Source organism: Chelon labrosus, assembly GCF_963514085.1.
Source record: "Chelon labrosus genome assembly, chromosome: 15".
In the NCBI taxonomy this organism is placed as follows: Eukaryota; Metazoa; Chordata; class Actinopteri; order Mugiliformes; family Mugilidae; genus Chelon; species Chelon labrosus.
In genome coordinates this window covers 21,953-42,853 of record NC_140348.1, presented here as the reverse complement: position 1 = coordinate 42,853, position 20,901 = coordinate 21,953, and the positions used below count along the sequence as shown (strand labels likewise).

General features: G+C 42.4%; 1 protein-coding gene across 1 annotated transcript; it reads left to right on the top strand.

Annotated features, from left to right (window-relative positions):
- Positions 1-3,754: 3,754 nt before the first annotated feature.
- On the top strand, positions 3,755-15,076 carry LOC311500867 (rap1 GTPase-GDP dissociation stimulator 1-B-like; the record flags this gene model as incomplete). Its single annotated transcript, XM_084562496.1, has 10 exons — positions 3,755-4,000; positions 4,089-4,302; positions 6,382-6,570; positions 10,602-10,724; positions 11,004-11,129; positions 12,541-12,669; positions 13,440-13,565; positions 13,748-13,891; positions 14,238-14,369; positions 14,821-15,076. 10 exons carry the CDS (start codon positions 3,755-3,757, stop codon positions 14,994-14,996), a joined length of 1,605 nt encoding a protein of 534 aa, XP_084418622.1. The 3' UTR covers positions 14,997-15,076.
- Between the last annotated feature and the right edge of the window lie 5,825 nt (positions 15,077-20,901).

Sequence of the window (20,901 nt, the reverse complement as noted above, 5' to 3'; positions counted from 1 at the left end):
TCTGACTTGGAAATAGCGAAAAAGATCATTTCTTGATATGCCATATTTTTCCATAACGTGGTTGAAAGTCATGAGGATATGGCCCTCAAAAAGATCACCCAAGGAAGAAATTCCCTTAGCTGCCCAGCATGTGAAAGCCCTGTCCAGTGTCCCTGGTCGAAAGTCAGGGTTATCAGTGATCGGGGTAAAAACCGACGTAGGTTCTGATCTGCCTTCCATATGTCGTGTAATCCTCCATGCTCTGACAGTATTGATTGTGATTGGGTTACTACAGAGCTTTTTTATACATTTAAATTTATCAACAAAAAGTAAATTTTTCAGAGGGCAACCAGACAGGGATCTCTCAATATCAAGCCAGATTGAGGAAGCATCATCTTTAACCCAATCAGTTATGTATCGTAGATGGGCACTCAATTGATATTTCTTAATATCTGGGAGATCCAGCCCACCCACATTACTTGGTAGTTGCAATACTGACATCCTGATCCGTGGTCTTCGTTTACACCAGATAAAAGAACTGAACCAACCATTCAGTGTTTTCACTGTTTTGTGACTGAATAAGATGGGGATCATTTGTATTGGATAGAGCAGACGTGGAAGGACATTCATTTTCAGAAGCGATATTCGACCCAACCATGATACGGGAAGACTGTTCCATCTCTCCAGATCTTGGTTAATTTTATCAAATAAAGGCTTAAAGTTGGCTTGAAACATCTGATTAAATTTAGGCGTAATATATATTCCTAAATAAATAAAACCTGTAGGGGACCACTTGAATGGGAAAGGACTAGGGTTGTCTGGCCGCTGCCGCAAATTACCCAGAGGCATTGCTTCTGATTTGGAGAAATTAACCTTGTATCCAGAAAAGGCAGCAAACCGGGCAATAATCTGAACTAGACGAGAGACTGATGCAGAGGGGCTTAACATGAACAATAACACATCATCAGCATATAATGTAATTTTATGTGATTTGTCACCCACATCCAATCCAACCATTATAGGGTCTCGCCTTATGGCTTCTGCTAGAGGCTCAATCGCCATTGCGAACAAAAGTGGTGACAGAGGACAGCCCTGTCTGGTACCCCTCTGTACCACAAAGTTTGTGGACCTGAGTCCATTAGTTATGACAGCAGCCATTGGCTGAGTATACAGGACCTTCACCCATCTAACAAATCCATCACCCAATCCGAACTGTTCAGGAGTAAAAAAACAAATAAGACCACTCAACACGGTCAAACGGTTTTTCCGCATCCAGGGAAATCACAAGACCGTCTAATGCCTGCTGGTCGGATAATTGAATAATATTCAGCAATCGCCTAATGTTGTTATAAGAAAGACGGCCCTTAATAAAGCCAGTTTGATCCTTCTTCACTATGATTGGAAGAAGGTCTTCCTAGCGTCTTGCTAAAGCCTTTGAAAGGATTTTTAAATCCACATTCAGCAGTGAGACTGGCCTATATGAGCCACAATCCTCAGGGCATTTACCTTTTTTAAGAATCAGGGATATATTGGCTTCTCTTAATGATGAAGGGAGGGTGCCACACTCAAATGAGTGGTTTAACATTTTCATCATAGGCTCCAATAAAAGACTTTGAAATTCTTTATAGAACTCGCTACTGAGGCCATCACTACCTGGTGCCTTGCCTGTTTGAAGAAGTTGGATGGCCTCATGCAATTCAGAGGCTGAAATTGCGGCATTTAATTTAGATTTCTGGTCTTGTGATATAGTTGGGAGATCAAGTTCAGAAAAGAAAGCTTCCATTAGTGTTTTGGCATTACTAGTTTGTTCAGACTGGTATAATTTTGTATAAAAAAATTTAAAAGTATCGTTGATTAGTTTAGAATCAGAATAGCAAGTCCCAGATCCGTCTAAAATTGATTCAATAATTTGAGAGGTCCTTCACTTTTTTGTCAGATTGGCTAAATATCTTCCTGGTTTGTCCCCATGTTCAAATAGTCTTTGTTTTGCATATCCTAAATTTTCCCCCGCCTTCTTTGTTAATAAGGAGTCTAATGTGGAGCGGATAGCAGTAATTTCCTTCAATTTAGCTGCTGTAGGTTTTTTAATATATTCCTTCTCTGATATCCCTAACCTTTTTTCTAATAAAACTTGTTGTTCCATATTTATGCGTCTTTTAGTAGCAGTATATGATATGATTAGCCCCCTGGCATAAGCCTTGGAGGTCTCCCAGAGCAGGGATGAATTACTAACCGAAGGGGAGTTAATGGACAGGAAATGCTTAAATTCTATAGTAAAATATGATATGAAATTATGATCTTTCAAAATTGAGGCATCCATTCTCCAGCTCGCGGGTTTTTTAGAGTTTTTTAAATGCAATGTCCATATACACTGCCACGTGGTCTGATATTATAATATTTCCAACTGAGCAGGAGACAGTAGATTCTACAAGCTGTTTTGGGGCAAAAAAATAATCAATTCTTGTATGACAATTGTGAGGGTTAGAAAAAAACGTGAATTCCTTATCAGCAGGGTGAAGTGTCCTCCAAACGTCCACATATCCAAAGTCCTCACAAAGACCATTGACTTGCTTTGATTGTTTTGATAGGGACAAGGCACCTAAAGGAGACCTATCCATCAAAGGATTCATAAGGCAATTAAAGTCACCTCCTACAATAGTATTTTCCACCGCAAGCTCAGATAACTTGGCAAATGCCTCTATCAAAAAATTAAGGGGATGGCATGGTGGACAGTAAACATTTAAGAGAGCGAAATCTTCTCCATGTAAGGAGCCTGTAACAAGTACAAAGCGCCCATATTTATCTTTTATACATTTTGATACTTTAACTGGTAAATTTTTCCTAATGAGTATTGCCACCCCTCTACTTTTGGTGGTGAAAGATGAAAAATAGACTTGATCAAAGCCGCACTGTTGCAACTTCAAATGTTCATCATCATTCAAGTGTGTCTCTTGCAACATAGCAATGTCAATCTTTTCCTTTTTTAAATATAGCAGTATTTTTTTCCTTTTTATGGGTGAGTGACTCCCCTTAATATTCCAAGTGCACAGTCTCAATGTGTCACGGATCATAACATTTTATTACTGAAAAGATTTAAGCTCCCCAAATGTATTAAACACTCTATGTTGGAACGGTACCTGATTATAACCCAGCATAAAAACAAAAAACAGACAACACACATTACAAATAACAAATGTGCCAACAGCACTGTTGGAGGGACCTTCCCCACGTGATAACCAGGGGATTACCATAACCTTCTCCATAACCAAACACTAACTCAACTAACTTCTCTTACAGCTCCAAGCTCAGATGGCACCACCAGAACATATGTATAAAATAAAATCTCCCTCCACATACAAAAACAGATTTGAATTCTCTCTGTGTTATTAGTTTACACATCCTGTTATCCCCCACCCATGATCACTAGAAACCGATAGTAGGGCAAAAGTTGACAGTTTAACCTTATGAGCCATCGTTATTCTACATTATTCACATAGACATATGATTCGCCCATATATCTTAGTCCAAAACACGTTCAGATAGATAACCTGCCCGTAGATCAGCTGGTGATTCACGTAAAGCTCACTTGAGAGTTTTAACAAAAGCCGTGGCTTTAGCAGGGGAGTCGAAGCTCCTAGCTTCCCCATCGTGGATTATTTTCAGAGAGGCCGGGTAGAGCATCATGTATTTAGCTTCGATTTCCCGTAAGCTTCTCTTCACATCATCAAACCCTTTTCGTCTGCGCAGAACCGCAGCTGACAGATCCTGGAAAAACATGATGTTTGACTCCTGGTACTTCACGGTCCCGATGCGTCTCGCGGCGTCCAACACCCTCTGCTTATCAGCGAAGTTGTGGAACCTGATTATCACGGGCCGCGGTCGCTGGTTCGGTCCCGGCTTTGGCGCTAGCGTGCGGGAGCTCTTTCAATTTTCACGCGGCCGGCTTTCGTCTCCAGCCCAAGCAGGCTGGGGATCCAACTCTCGAAAAACTTTGTTGCGTTGCTACCTTCTGCGTCCTCTGGTAAGCCAATGAGTCGTATATTTTTTCTCCTACCCCTGTTCTCGAGATCATCAATATGCTCTGCCATGCTTTGTACCTGGTTTTCCAGGGCTTGGATTCGCATCTCCGCTGTCTCGGAGACGTGTTCAGCCGCAGAGATCCTATTCTCTGCCTCGGTGGTCCTCTCCTCAATTTTATTCAGCTGCTGGGCATGGGCCTGAAGCGTTTGGGACAGAGGCCCCAGTTTTTCATCGATTACCTTAGTTATGTTTGCCGTTATTTCTTGAATAGTTTGTCAAAGAGCCGGGTCCAGGGCATCCTCGGTGCTAACTTTTAGCGGCGGCTGCTCCTCTTCCACCGGAGGAAGGTCAGGCAAGCTAGCATAAGCTTCGGGTCTGCTCATCTTGTGCGATTTTCTGTTGTCTTTTGGTGGCATTTTGTCCTGACGTCTCATAAAATACTCATCAATATGATGAATTTGTCGGATTTATGTAGGAAATATCAGTGCGGTGGTGCGGAGCTCAGAAAAGTCAACCTCTCTCTACGCCGCCATCTTCCCTCACCATGAATGTGTTCTTAAGAAAAGTGTTCTGAGTAGTCATTGATCAAAATGTATTAAAAGCAATTTTTTAAAATTTGATTTACTATATATTTCAAATAATGACCATTACTTTTTTTATTTGAGACAACCTAAAATAGTTATGCTCCAACCTAACATAATTAGTTTGCGCCAACCTAAAATAATTAGTTTGCTCCAACCTAAAGCTCCAACCTAAAATAATTGGTTTGCTCCAACCTAAAGCTCCAACCTAAAATAATTAGTTTGCTCCAACCTAAAAATAATTAGATTGCTCCAACCTTTAAATAGTGGTTGCATGGAGTTAAACTTTTCAGGTTAAACGAAATAAAATTATTTGCTTTGAGTTAATGTCAGATATTTCGTGTGATTGATTACCTCAATTTTTTTACGTTGATCCAAGGTTTTTATTTTTTCAGTGTACACTTCCGCTTGGATGACCATTCACAAAGTGTCATTTCTTGACTGGCAGCGAAACAACCAATCACATCAGCTTATATTTTGGCACGGGTCCTGCCTGGTCAGAAACAAGAAGTGTTGTCCCTACCCTTTCAATAATCTGTAATGTCATTGTGTTTTCTGTAATGTTGTCGTGTTTTCTGAAATGTAGTTGTGTTTTGACCTTCAGAGCCACTGTAGTTATGGGACAAAAAAGTCAAATAGTAGACCCAAAAACATTTCACCTCCGCTGAGCCGGAGGACCTGACAGGCGGAAAAGATAAAGACCGATCTTCAGCCCAAATGAAGGCCGTTACTGAGTGGCTACAGTCCAGTAACCATAAGACGGTAAACTGCGAGAGGAGGGCTTAAAGAACAAAAGATGTCTTCAAAGAGCCTCGCACACCACAACTTGCCCATTAGGACTTTGCAAGGGAACACCAAACATGGGACATTGAAAGGTGGATGAAAGTTTTATTCTCTGAAAAGAGATGTTTCCTACGCACACAGTGGAGGCCCCATCATGATCTAGGGTGCTTTTTCCTTCAGTGGAACAAATTAAATTCAGGCAGTGCAGTTGTGTCAAACAGCTGCTTTATATGAGTATTGCCTTTCCCATTGAGACCAATCCACATGTATTATGGAATTACAGACTTTGGAATTACACAATTTTTTAGTTCATTACCAAACCCATTTACAGCATGTTTAGTCAGGCAGTTGTTATTGGAGACTGAGTAGTCTATGTGTAGCAACAATTAGTTCTCAATGTTTAATGGGATTGTTTTTGAAAACAGATAGGTAAACATTCTACATAGTAATAGCACAGAATTGCATGACTAGTAGTAGATAGGAAATTAGAGGGCAAGAGCTCTGTGCCAGAGAAAAGAAAGTGGAGGATGCGAGAGAGGAGAGAGAAGAAAGAAGGAGGACATGTGTTTGGTGCATCGTCCCCCAGCAGCCTAGGCCTATAGCAGCATAACTAAGGGATGGTTTAGTCCAGCCCTAACTATAAGCTTGATCAAAAAGGAAAGTCTTAAGCCTGACCTTAAAAATAGAGAGAGTGTCTGCCTCCCGAACCCAAACTGGGAGCTGGTTCCACAGGAGAGGAGCCTGATAGCTGAAAGCTCTACCTCCCATTCTACTGTTTGAAATTCTAGGAACCACAAGTAGGCCTGCACTTTCAGACCGAAGTGATCTGTTGGGATGACTTGGTTCCACATCCACAAATAATTCTAATGTTCAGCTGCTTCACCATCATAATCACCACCACATTGAAGCAAGTGCATATTAGTTATATATCAGTTATATCATTACTATCACATGTGATTTATATTCTGTATTGTTGTTGTAACTATACATTGATATTCATGTTTGTATTCCTTAACAGGGTTGAAGGAGAGCGCTGAAGTTGGCAAATTGTTAACTTTTGTTTGTGTTGTTCTGGTGTCATATGTTTGTGGTTGTGTTGCAGATTCTCTAGGTGAAGCACTAAAGGCAATCAGTGTGAGCACAGAGCTGATTGAGGAAGAGCTAAAGCCTCATTTAGATAAAGTATTGGCTGCATTGCTGGAAAAGAGTAAGTCATGTAAAAGGCACACAAACACACACACACACACATAGCACAAGGCTCCTAGAATAAGCCCTTTTCCAAGGCCCAACATGTAGCATTGCTGGTTTCATCAATATATTGAAGTAATGGCATTTGCCATCAAACATGGAGTTATCAGGTACAGACCAGGTGGACACAATGGAGGAGTCAGGGATCAGGCAAGCTCGGAGGTCGTTTTATTCAGAAGCAGGTTCAAAACCAGGAAGTCAGGATACAGGCTAAGGTACAATGATCCGGCAGGCAAAAAACTCAGGTAATAATGACAGGCTAAAGTCACAACTAGTAATCACTTCGTAGAAACTGGCTCGAACGCTTCAGGAAAACCTACAAGACGATCTCACACAGAAGGAGTGGGGAACACAGCTTAAATACACAAGGGAGAGGGAAACAATGAGACACAGGTGAAACACATGAGGGCGGGGAAAGCAATCACAGACAGAACTAGAAAATTCCTGCGGAAATTTTGACTGTGCCGATGATGCTGACGTCCAGTTTCAAGTGTGCGTGGTGATGACTGTGGCAAGCTCCAGCGAGGGTTAGCTGCAGCGAGAGTTAGCTGCAGCGAAGGTTAGCTGCCCGAGGCTAGCCCCGCGAGTTAGCTCGCGGCTAGCCCCGCTAGCTCGCTAACATACATGAGCTATGCTGGAAGGCTAGTCATTGGTCATAAGTCATAAGTCATTGGTCGGCTAATAGTTAACATATATTAGCAGTGCAGCTATGTTGGGCACAAACACTTAACATATAGATAATTCTAGAAATACCAACTGATGGGGGAGAGATAGGGGTGGGGGTGGTCATTGAGTCGTGTTCTGCCACCCTACTACAGTCCTGTAATGGGTTGAGGGGGTCATAATGTTTTGGCAGTCTATTACTGTAATGCTAAAATGGAGTGGGGGGGGGGGTCATAGTGTCAGATTCTGCCACCCTACTATAGTCCTGTAATGGGTTGAGGGGGTCATTATGTTTTGGCAGATCGTCTACCTCTGTCTCACTCAGCCAGTTGAAAAGAGTGCGTGGTAAATCATCATACTATATCATATCACTCTGCAACAAAGTGACTGGATGGGTGTGAGTTTGATGTCATGCATGTTGGGGGGGAGGGGAGGAGGGAGAGGAGGGAGGGAGGGGGGGAGGGAGAGGGGGGAGGGAGGGAGGAAGGTAGAGAGAGAAGGGAGGGAGGGAGAGGAGGGAGAGGAGGGAGGGATAGACAGGAGGGAGGGAGGGAGAGAGAGGAGGGAGGGAGGGAGGGGGGAGAGAGGGAGAGAGAGGAGGGAGGGAGGGAGAGAGAGGAGGGAGGAAGATAGAGAGAGGAGGGAGGGAGGGATAGAGAGGAGGGAGAGAGAGGAGGGAGGGGGGGAGAGAGAGGAGGGAGGGAGAGAGGGATGGGGGGAGAGAGAGGAGGTGGGGAGGGAGGAGAGAAGGGAGGGAGGGAGAGGAGGGAGAGGAGGGAGGGATAGACAGGAGGGAGGGAGGGAGAGGAGGGAGGGATAGACAGGAGGGAGGGAGGGAGAGAGAGGAGGGGGGAGGGAGGGAGGAAGGTAAGAGAGAGAAGGGAGGAGGGAGAGGAGGGAGAGGAGGGAGGGATAGACAGGAGGGAGGAGGGAGAGAGAGGAGGGAGGGAGGGAGGGGGGAGAGAGGGAGAGAGAGGAGGGAGGGAGGGAGAGAGAGGAGGGAGGAAGATAGAGAGAGGAGGGAGGAGGGATAGAGAGGAGGGAGAGAGAGGAGGGAGGGGGGAGAGAGGAGGGAGGAGGAGAGGAGGGATGGGGGGAGAGAGAGAGGAGGTGGGGAGGGAGGGAGGAAGGTAGGTAGAGAGAAGGGAGGGAGGGAGAGGAGGAGAGGAGGAGGGATAGACAGAGGAGGAGGGAGAGGAGGGAGGAGGAGGAGGGAGAGGAGAGACAGGAGGAGGGAGGGAGAGAGAGGGAGGAGGAGGAGAGAGAGAGGAGGGAGAGAGAGAGGAGGAGGAGAGGAGAAGATAGAGAGGATGGAGGAGGGATAGAGAGGAGGGAGAGAGAGGAGGGAGGGGGGGAGAGAGAGGAGGGAGGGACAGGAGGTAGGAGGGAGGAGGGAGAGGGGGGAGAGAGAGGAGGTGGGGAGGGAGAGGGGAGGGAGGAGGAGGCGGAGGAGAGGGGGGAGAGAAGGGGGGGAAGGAGACAGGGAGGGAGGGAGAGAGAGGAGGAGGGGAGGAGGGGAGGGGGGGAGGGAGGGAGGGAGTGTTCTGCCTCCCTACTGTAATAGTCTGAGAGTCCCTAATGTTTTGTCAGTCTGTGTCTGTAATGCTATAGTGGGAGGGGAGGTGGGGGGTTGGAGTGGGGGGGGTCATAGTGTCAGGTTCTGGCTCCCTTACAGCACCTGGAAGGGGTAGTTTTAATGTTTTGGCAGATCCTGTTATCCACTCAGAACCCTTTTTCCTCCACTTTCTGTGTGCACCTGTGCTGGGTCTGCTCGTCAGGATTGGTCATAATGTTTTGGCACTCTGTGTCTGCGTGAATGTGCTCCTCTTCTGCTGCGTGTGTAAGCGTGTGTAAGCTCGTTAGGGTCCGGTTGTCATGGCTACCAGGGCCACCTGCTGTTTGGAGTCTCCTTCTGCCTCTCACCTCTGCCTGAGTGAGAAGGAGGTCCAAAAAAACTGGACCCTAGGATTTGCCTTCCGAACAAATGCTCATAAATCAAAAACTACAAGTCCTATCGGGAAAACGAACACACTGTGAGCGTCAGCCGAGGGTTTTCTACAATTTAGTGTTGTTCCCACGCGCGTACTGCGTTGTGGCCGTAGTCGTTTTAGAAAAAAAATATGCGACACGAAAAATCGTCGAAAAATCGCTCTCGCTTTCCACATACACACACGGGGAAAAATTCGAAAACTGATCGGCGCACTCCTCACTCGGAGGAATCTCCAGTCCAAACCGTATGTCCCACACAAATAAAACCCACACCATCTGAAAGCCAACAAAAATCCCTACGTTTTTACATATTTTTTATCTCTCTACCTCAAAAACTGGCCACCCCGTAAGATTGAACCTTTTTTTTTTCAGAATTTCGACGAAACTCTGAAGTTAGAGTGAGAGCTAGAGTGCGTCCATAGAGATCCATTATAAACGATGATTTTTTAATTTTTTTCCAAAATTTCCCCAAAACGTAAACTGCGACCCTGACCAAACCGTAAAAGGTATCGAAACGCCGTTTTCAGAATAATAAAGCCACACTTCCTGTGCCTCGTACAAACTTCCAAGCATTTTTCTACTCCGAAGCACGGTTGAGTAATCGCTCAGCAAAGCGAAGCTTGACATTTTGGAATTTTCCGCTTTTTTCGGGCTTCTCCATTCATTTCAATGGAGCCTATCCCAGCTGTCATCGGGCGAGAGGCAGGGTACATGGTGATGTTTCACAATCTATCGCAGGGCTAACACAGAGAGACAGACAACCATTCACACTCACACTCACACCGGCCAATTTAGACTCACCAATGAACCTAACCAGCATGTCTTTGGACGGTGGGATGAGCCGGAGTACCCAGAGAGAACCCATGCAGACATAGGGAGAGCATGCAAACTCCACACAGAAAGACCCAGTCGGTCCATGAATTCGAAACCGGGACCTTCTCCCTTTGAGGCATCAGTGCTAACCACCTCGTCACTGTGCCGCATATTTTGTGGACAGATGAGACCAAAGCAGAACTGTTTGGTTTAAATGAGAGACTTGTTTGGAGATGAAACAACACTGGATTCCAGCATCAGAACCGCATCTCCTCCATGAAACATGGGGGAATGGTAATGTGCTTGTTTGGGCATGTTTTGCTGTACCTGGGCCATCTGGGTTTGACTGGGTTTTCTTTGTCTATTTTCAGAACGTGTATGAAAGTCATTTTTGTGCATTTATTATTTTATTATTCTTTGCCAAATTCTGAGTCCCATAGATTTTTACTTGAAATCACAGCACTGAATAACCTCATGTGTTTCTGGTTAAAGTTGTGATTAGATTACATTATGCTGTGTTCACAGAGAAAGATGCTGCTGTTGAGATTGCCAAAAGTGGAATTCTACCCACACTGGCTCAGGCTTTACGGAGTGAAAGCATTCTGAGCTGCCAAGTAGCTCTGGTAACAGCAGAGATGGCCCGAGAAGGTAGAATACTGCTGAAGTTGATATTAGTTGTTTTAATTTTGAATGATATAAAACAGTATATGGTGATGTTTCACAAATCATTTCACAAGTGATATGTCTTTTGTGACTAGAGTGAAAACAAAAATACTATATAACTGACTGGCTAAAGATTTGGGAAATTGTATTTAAAATAGGGTGGGATTTTTTTTAGCTTATCTATTTTATGTGTAGAATCATTATGATGTGTTTGTGTTTCTAGAAAAATTAAACAGGTTAAATCTTGTATTGTATGTGTTACAGTTGCAGTAAGGGAGCTGTGCATTGAGGCAGGCCTGGTGAAGGCACTGGTTCCCCATCTGCATAGCAATAATCAAGAAATGTTGCTGAACACTGGCAGGGCCATTGGACGCATCTGCTTTGACAACTGTAAGTTTGTCTGACAGGCTTGGCTCAGTCAACCGGGTTTACTGATGACAAACATGAACATTACCGAGAGTGATTGACAATGTAGTTTTCAAGTACCATATACGTATGTGGCCTATAATTCTGAAATTTAAAAATAATTTTTACCATGACACAGCAATTTAATCTTATGCATTGTATGCAATTACCTTTATGCCATAAGTACAATTACAGTAAACCAGTGAAACCATCGAATGAGACTATCAAGTTAAAAAAACAAAAACAAATGTGATATACTGTCCATACTGTGTATTCCACGTATTTTACTAGGAACACTATACAGTGGTTGGTCTGTCTTTGTTCTCAGATAAACTCAGTTGTTGTTGTTTTTTTACTTATATTCCAAGATGTTATTTTTCTTTTAACATTGGGCTCCATATTGACTTACACCAGTGAACATCAACTGGCGGCCTACAGACCACATCCAGCCTGCCAGAGCTTTCCATCTGGCCTCCAGGATATTCAGGAATTCAAGAATATGTCCCCATATATAACATTTTTAAATCAGATGAAACAAACGCCCTCTGAAAGTAGCTTGTGCCTTTAATCAAAGACGATGATAAACCTGTTGCTCTCAATTAACATTTGTTTTATTGCTCATGCTCATTTTATCTATAGTCGTTTTTCAGGAATTTCCTTACTTGGGGTTTTTCCTCCATACAGGCCTTAGCTCTTAGATATGTTGATCCACACATGGTGAGCACACATATGGCCAATGTCTTCAGTGTGTCATACTCTTGGGGACAAGCCAAAAAATGCAACATTGCACATGATGGACCGATTGACAACCTCACAACTAAGGAGCCTAAGATATTGCATTAGCCCTCCTGTAGCTTGCTGGTAATATGAGTCTGTATATTACTTAGGATGCAATATTTCTTTTATTTTATTTTACGAGAGCATTTGGACCTCACAGTGTCTGATGAGAAAAATTCTGGTCTTTGGAAAGATATAGTTGATGACCCCTGACACCAAACAGCCACAGCATTAAAACCACTGACAGGAGAAGTAAATAACATAATAACTTTGATCCCACATGAGGAAGTTACATTCCTGCATTTGACCCACCCATTCATTCACAAAGCTATGTGTACATTAGGAGCAGTGGGTTGCTGCTTCTTTGATGCTGTGCCTGGGGAGCAAGTGCTTGCTCAAGACACCTTGTTCATGGGCACAGGAGGAAACAAACCTGTTACCTGTTTGTGTTTTTTCACCATTTAATTCAAAATACTGTTGTTATGAAAACAGTTAAATCAGTATGTCAACAGATCATAAATCACAGATATTATATTTTTATTCTGTTCTTATGTTTGAAATATATATCCGTGCATCATGCTTGAACATTTCTGTACTTTCTTTCTTACCTCTTACACAGCATACCAACAGGACCAGTTAGTCCAGAGTGGTGTAATCCCCAGACTGGTGTCAATAATGAGGGAATATCCAGAGAATGACCCACTGGTCAACGTCTGCCTGCTGGCTCTCTGTAACCTAGCTGACATGGGTGATTATGATTGTAGTAGTTATTTAGAAATTAGCTCTATATTGATTAACTAATAACCATAATTAACAGTATTTAGGCTTTCTACAGTGGGTTGTCCTTTTAATTCTTGGTCATCTCTGTGTTGTGTTAAGCTTATAGAGACAAACCATTTTACTGTCATGATTTTAATATTATATTAACACATGTATCATACTGTCAGTAGCACAGATGTCCATCAGCCACAGCACATCTTGCAAGGGCAAAGCAGTGTCAAAAAGCCTTTTTATGGTGTATGGCAAGTGTTATCTACTTTCCCCTAAAATGATGCAGGGTATTGCAAGCCATAAATGTGTGCCATACTTGGGCCTTTGTTTCTGTACAGTAGGTACAACAATGCTTACAGAAGCAAAACTCAATTCACTGCATGTATCTCACGACAGCATAAAAAAGTTCATTTGTTTTAGTTCACAAAAGTGGCCTCTATAAAAGTGACTGTAATCTGTCAAGTGCAGGGGCTACCAGCCCCCTAAGATGTAAACCAGCACAAGCGTTTATTACCAGGTCTTGAGAAAACTATATGATTCTGCAAAGAATATAAAATAATTTTTAATAATAATTTAAAAGAAATTATGAAAGAAAAGTTTGTTTCAATAAAACTGAAATTGTATTTTTTTAAAAGCATTATCAAGAAGAGAGAGGATAAATCCAAACATTACTATATTCATTAAGGTGAAGATGTGAAATATATGATTACATTGTCAGGATAATTAGTTACTCCGCTGTGTTTGCAGACACCGCTAAGGAGGCCCTGGCAGAGCTGGATGTGACAAATGTTCTGATCATTCAACTTAGACGTGCACCTGATGCTGAGCGCCGACACGTCATCTTGGAAATACTGGACTCATTGAGCGAGAGTGGTAAGACATAGAGGGTGCTCCAGAAGGGAAGTTATGAAAGTTCAATCTTGGTGATAACATGTAATAATTTTTAGAGCCAGTAATACACAGTGGGATGTCTAAAGTCAGTTTTTTTTTTTTTTTTTATAATTATTGAGATTTCTCCTAGTGTTTATACCAAGTCAGTTACACTGTGCCACCAGATACACTGAAGATGCAGTTTGCAATGTCAGGAGTACCAGAGGTGTTATCAGAGATGATTCAGTGTCTGCAGGGAGGTTCTGATCCCCATGACCTCTGCAGCATCAAGATTGCCTCCAACCTCATAGTGTCCCTGCTTTTAGGAGGTAAGTGGGACATCTTAATATTTGTTTGTGCTTTTAGTGGTCTTATTTAAGTGTTATATTTATTTTACAATTTTAATACATTTGTATCCTGTCCTGTGTTTTTTGTATTGTTGTATCCAAGTTTTATCATGTTTTCTATACATCCCTATGCAAATATTTTGATCTTTCCTTTCTTACAATGGTTACAGTACATTGGTCACACCTGTTGTGAAACCTTGTACAGTGTATAGTACACATTAGACAAGTAGGGTAATGTCACTGATGCTTGTTGGCTAAAACAATCTGCTGTTGATTGTGTTATATTCAGATGTTCTTATTTAAAGGTGTATTTGTGTGTGTCACTCAGATGAGTCTATGCAGAAGTGTTTTGGTGAGGGATCAGGTCAGGTGTATCAGGATGTTCTATCCTGGCTGCTGTGCTCCAACACCCAGCTGCAGCTGTCGGGAGCCCTTGCCATTGCCAACTTTGCCAGGAATGGTGAGATATTTGCTAAAGAAAAAAACTGACTATCAACAAATTATCCTCATTAGTTTTCCAACACTGAACATCTGCAGTTCCACTGAATTCTATCTATCAAAACTTTTCAGTGCCTTAAAGTGCATTGCCATTTTCTCATCCTTACTGTTTATCAGTGGTGGGCTGTCAGGGCCAGCAATGCCTTCTCTGCTGGCCTAAACTTTATCAAAATTACTGACATACATTTTATATTTTTTCCATTAATCATTCAATCAAATTATTCCCAGTAGCCTATTCTTTTCATTTTATGGCTTGTCTGTCTCTCTGCTGCGGTAATTCCCAAAGCAGATACGTTGAGGACATACGACGTATGCAATTACATGGCTGTTCTCTGAAGTGGTTTACTGTAATAAAAGATAGTAATCGGATTTTGGAAATGTCAAATTATATTAAATTGCTGTGTTTCTATCAGACAGTAACCGTGTGAAGATGCTGGACCATGGCGTGGTTCCTCACATCCTGACCTTGTTGGAACAGCATGTAGATGAAGGAGATGTATCTGTTCAACATGCTGGACTGAGCGCACTCAGAAACCTGGCCTTTCCTGGTACTACTCAAAGCAAAACAGTAGCAATAGTGTTCTACTGACAGCATCTGCTCCAGTCACCCTGAGCACTATCAGAGCCTTGAAAAATACAGTGCAGTACTGCTTTAGGAAGTATTGCGTGTCACATGTAGTGCCCCCTGTAGTACTTCCTAGAAGATTGCCTGAAGAAAGAATAATGAAAGCCACACACTGTAGGTAAAATTTGAAAAACCATCTCAGAACAGTGGAGTTGGACAGAATTCTTTAAATCTTCATCCCCTTTCTGAACATTAATAATATAATAATAATAACTACATGATCACAAGTGTTCATAAAGGGGTCCATGCCGTGGCCAAGTGGTCCCGAGCGGGACACAGAGGCGTAAGTCACCAGGAGTGCCCCCTATAAACCGTATTGTATGAAACTTGGTGGGCTTGTACGGAGTCATCCACAGATTGCTATTGTCAAATTTCAAGCAGTTTACTGTGGTAGTTTGTGCGCTATAAACTGTAGTGGTTGTAGCGCCCCCTACAAGCCTTGGCATAATTGTACGCAAGCATATTATAATGACGGTTGCTGTAAGGATTGGGTGCCCCCTGTAGACGTAATGTCACGCAACTTTATGGGCGTCTACTCAATATGTTACAGGTTGTAACAGGCTGTAGAATGCAATGAAGACTTAGGATGGGTCTACTTTTATGTTGACGAAGAAGCGCTACAAATCCTCTGTTTTTCCCCACCATACATGGAGCACCATCAGTACACATCGAAATAAGTTTTTCCATCGGTAGATTTTTTTCTTTAGCGAACTCAATGAAAGACTTCAATAAATCCTCCCCTCTTGTTGACCCTTTCATTGGCAAAACAGCAAGACTTTCCTCACGTAGTGTGTCACCGGCAGTGTTGGGTATAGTTACTTTGGAAAGTAGTTAGTTAGGTTACAACGTTACCATCAATTAAAAGTAATCTTTTACGTTACAGCGTTACCTATGAATAAAAGTAACGCGTTAGAGTACTCATGCGTTACCAAAAATTAAAAGCCGTTGGCAGCGCCTCGCACATGCTGCAACTCAGCGACACACTGCCTCCTTTAAATGCACCGAGAAGTCCTGACAATGAATAACGTCATTCATCCAACCAAATTAACTCTGCAGGATAACAATACCAGGGTGATAGAGTGGTGCTTCTTGGATACAAGATGTTTTTTTAAATTGGAAGTGGAATTTTTTGCGGTCGACAGAAGCTTTTCACCAACGCAGAGTGTGCATTTTGCTGTTATGTTGTTCTTGTTCTTTTCGCTGGCGAATTGAAAATAACGTGTGTACTTCCACGATTCAAAAGCTGTCCTCTCTGCCATCTTGCCGGCGGTTCGAAAACACACACACACACACACACATACATACAGGTAACATAGGTCAGCAGGGGACAGACGCATCATCACAGCTGTGCGCCTCTGCTGACACATCCGCAGGTGGCACAGTGCTGTCTGACAAAAAGCAGGCTGCAGTCGGAATTTTTCTTTCCTTATCCGGAGAAATTCTTAAAGTAACAGATTACTTTTTTTTTTTTAAATAACGAAGTTACTGATTACTTAACGCACGAAACTAACGCGTTACGTTACAAGTTACACGAAAAAAGTAATTAGAGTACTCTAACGCGTTACAAAGTAACGCGTTAGAGTACTCTAATTACTTTGTAACGCGTTACCCACAACACTGATCACCGGCAGCATATCTTGCAGTCACACTGAACTGGGATAAATGGCTAACGTCTGTTGACTCATCCAAAGCGAGGGAAAAGTGTGGCGATGCATTTATGTCCTTCACTTGTGTTTCCTCCACTTGATTTGCCATCATTATGGTACAATCGTGAACGTTTTTTGCTGACAGATGCATGTCTTTTATTCGTCTGATTACCTTGTCTTTATTCGAAAAGTCGTCAAACAGTTCATTGGCCACATCAAGCATGAGTGTCTTGGGATACTCGTCATCTGTGAATGGCTTTCCGTTCCTCACTATTTCTAGGGAACCAGCAAAGCTAGTCGAATTCCAGTCACCTTGTCTGGTTCATACACGGAGTTGCTGCTGACTAGCTTGCACTCTGCACAGTAGCTCTTGGCATTCCTTCTTCCTGGAAGAAGCTGTCCCCCGCTGGATATCTCGATGTAAATGTAGCATGGCGTGTGTCAAAGTGCCACTTTATATTTGACCGCTTCATCTATGAAATTTTATCATTGCATATTAGACACACCGCAGAACTTGCTCTCTCCACAAAGGCGAATTCTTCTGTCCATTTCGTGCTGAGATTTATGGAACGCCACATCTTTTTTTCTTTTCGCCATCTTCTTCGTCAAAAGGGTTTGCTCTGTATATATTAGCTAGCTGACTCATTAAAAGGAGGGAAGTTTACTTCTAGACCTCACAACGACCCATGTATCCAATAAAAATAGAGTTTTGGTGTCGGACCCTCCTGTACCCCAAAGGACAGGTGGGATTGGCTCCAGCCACCTGAACAGGAGCGATAGAAAATAAATGGATGGATTAAAATACATGAGAATGTTTTATATTTTGAAAGTTATTTTTAACACTGTGATTTCTGTAAAGTTCTACTTTAAAATGTCAGCGGAATTATTCATTACTTATCGTGTTAAGAAATTTCAGCTAAGATTTATCTGCGAGCCAGATGCAGTCATCAAAAGAGCCACATCTGGCTCGTGAGCCATAGGTTGCCGACCCCTGAACTAGATGACCGCAAGCGATCCATGCCGTGGCGAAGTCGTCCCCGAGTGGGATGCAGAGGCATGAGGCACCGGTAGCGCCCGCTATAGACCGTATTGCATGAAACTTGGTGGGTTTGTATGGAGCCATCCACAGATTATTATTGTCAAATTTCAAGCAGTTTACTGTTTGTGAGATATAAACATGTAGTCATTGTAAGGCAAGGGCGGGCTGGCGTACAGGGACACCGGGGATTTCCCCGGTGGGCCGGTGGACCGGGCCATGAGAAAATGAAAAATAAAGGGGGAAAAAAGTCTATCGCAACGGCCAACAGTGTTGTGGTCCGCTGGGGGGCTGGGTTGGGCAGCTATTGTTGTGATAGGCTATACCTGTGTTCACGTATCACTGCCTATGCTGATAGCCAATCACATTTCGTCCATGTGGGTAAGTCCCACGCATTTCCTCAGGCTGCTGCAGCTGTCACTTGTAAATCACACTGCGCTAATGGTGCAAGACAGCTTTGGTGGCTGACTCTGACCGGCCCGCGTAAAGCTTGTCATTTGTTCTCCACAGATCATCAGGCTCCAGCAGACCCCCGCGACCCTTAACAGGAATAGGCGGGTATAGAAGATGAATGAATGAATGAATGTTTTAGCATGGTGATTTAATGTTAGTTTAGATTATGCAACACATAGACTCAGGGTCTCTTGCATGCTAAACTAACCACCCTTCCTCTAACCTGGCACCTCATAAAACCCTTATCACATTCCACATATCTTCTAGCCAGCACATGGCACATGAGTGTCCCTACTCAGCAGCAATCTTGATTCCTTTGTGTTCAAGGCCTCAAGGCCCCAGCGGCCATCTTGACACACCCACAACCAGCGGCCATTTTGACACACCCACACACACCCACACACACACACACACACACACACACACACACACGTATAGAGTACACTGTAGTTAGATTGTATGTTTACTTTTATTCTTGTTAATAAACAAACATACCTGTCTGTTAAATATTGCACAAGAGTGAATACTGCCAACCTCTACACTGTCAAGAACTCTAAATTCCTTCACCTTTAACTAGTTGTTAATGCGGTAATTTTATTTATAGTTATTAAGTTAATTATTAATCAGAAATCCAAATTGACAATTTAGTATATTTTATGAGACTGATTCGATTGATTGGCTATCTTTTCCCTTCTTAGAAGGGTGGTGCCCCGAGGTGATCTAGTAATTCAGATCCAATTATTTAATAATAATTAATTAATTTTGATAATTATTAATTATTTATGATAGCCAAACCCCAATATTGAGTGCCTCAGTACCCAGGCCCAACACAGTAGTATTAGCCAATATAAATATTATATATGGTCATTAAAAAAAAAACAAATACTAATAGATTAACAGTTAAATAACTAAATACATTTTGTTTATAATTTAAAAGTTCATTGGTACAGATTTCACTTAAGATTTAATTAACTGCACTTTATAAGAGAATGTGTTCATTGTAAAGCATTTCAAGCTTTAAGTATGACTAATTGCTTTCTTGATCATCCCTTTACTAAAAACACAAGCACAAAAGACATACTAATGCTACGGGCGCAGAATTGAGTTCAGCCTATATTTACTGTTTCTCATGTGGCCCCTTGAGAAAAATAATAGCCCACCCCTGGTATAGACAGTCAGTGTCATTCAGTTCTAACAGCCTGGCAAATTGGTCGGCCAAATTTTATTGTATCAATGACCTGTTTGCATTAAAATCACTACATGCTGTAAAATCACTATACTGCTGTAATTATTTTACTGCAGGCTACTTAAGGGTTCAGGTTAATGATCACTATATGATTATGGTCCCAAACAACATCAAATGCATTTTTTTTCATCAAGGTACATGAAACGTGTGTTGCTGGCTGGCTGGCTGGCTGGCTGGCTCACCACGCCGTGCATGAAGTGGGCCGGTCTGTCAGTGACTCCCGGGCCACCCCCCCCCCAGTCCGCCCCTGTTGTAAGGCCCCCTACAGCCCGAATTTCACGGAAGTCGGCATGATTGTACGCAAGCATATTGTTATGACGGTTATTGTCAATGATATGAAGTTTGATTACGTTTGGGTATATAATTAAAATATTAGCTTTGGAGTTATACTGCCACATGCTGTAAAAATTAATTAGCCATTAACTTTGTAATCAGTGACTCTGCTAAAGTTCTTTTGAGGAATTTTCCTTGTCTTTGTCCATAAATGGTACATGCCAAGTTTGGTGAGAATTAGATGAAAGAGGTAGGAGGAGTTGATTTTGCTCTAAGGTGCAGTTTTTTCAAAATGGCGGAAAAAAATGGCAGGCGCAAATGGCGTGGCCTAGTCCATTAGAACCAAGGCTATGTAAGGAATCAGAGGGGGGAATAATTTTGTTTCTAGGGCACACAGTTCTCGAGATATGAGGCAAAACGTAAATTGACTTATTATAGCGCCACCTAGCTGTAGGCATGTGTATTGGACTTCTACCAAGTTGCCAGGTTTGATGCCCTGTGCCCTTGCAGTTTGTTCTGGGCAGACATTTGTATGTACACAGAACATTAAGGCAAAGAAATATAATAATAATAATAAGAAGAAAAATCGAAAGAAAAACAATAGGAAAAACAATAAGGATCCTGCAACTTCGTTTGCCTGGACCCCTAACTACATGATTGCAAGCGATCATAAAGTGGTACATTCTGTGGCAAAGTCGTCCCTGAGGGGGACGCAGAGGCATAAGTCACCAGTAGCGCCCCCATAGACCGTATTGTACCAAACCTGGTGGTCTTTTAAGGAGTCATCCACAGATTATTATTGTCAAATTTCAAGCAGCTTACTGAGGTGGTTTGTGAGATGTAGGGTAGTCTACACCTTTAAATTGTCTCGTTAGGGCACCACCTCCTGTTATCGTAGAAAGAACACGGTTTAAATCAATTTATCAGTCTCAGTTCAATAATTTGCATATCTGAAGGAGTGAATCCTACAATTTGTACCAGTCATTCTCTGCCGTAAAATAACATCACAAACAACTTCTTAAGTGTGAACAAATATTTATTTAATAAAGTGACAACTTTGAATAAATGAGGGACTAATAGAATATAGGAGTGTAATCAAATGAACGAATATAATAAGGTATGAAATAATTTCTGGAGCGAGGGTGAGAGATGGAGATGTTTAAGTCCTAAACTAAAGGGAATAGATTTGATATCTACTCTAATCAGTCTTCTCTA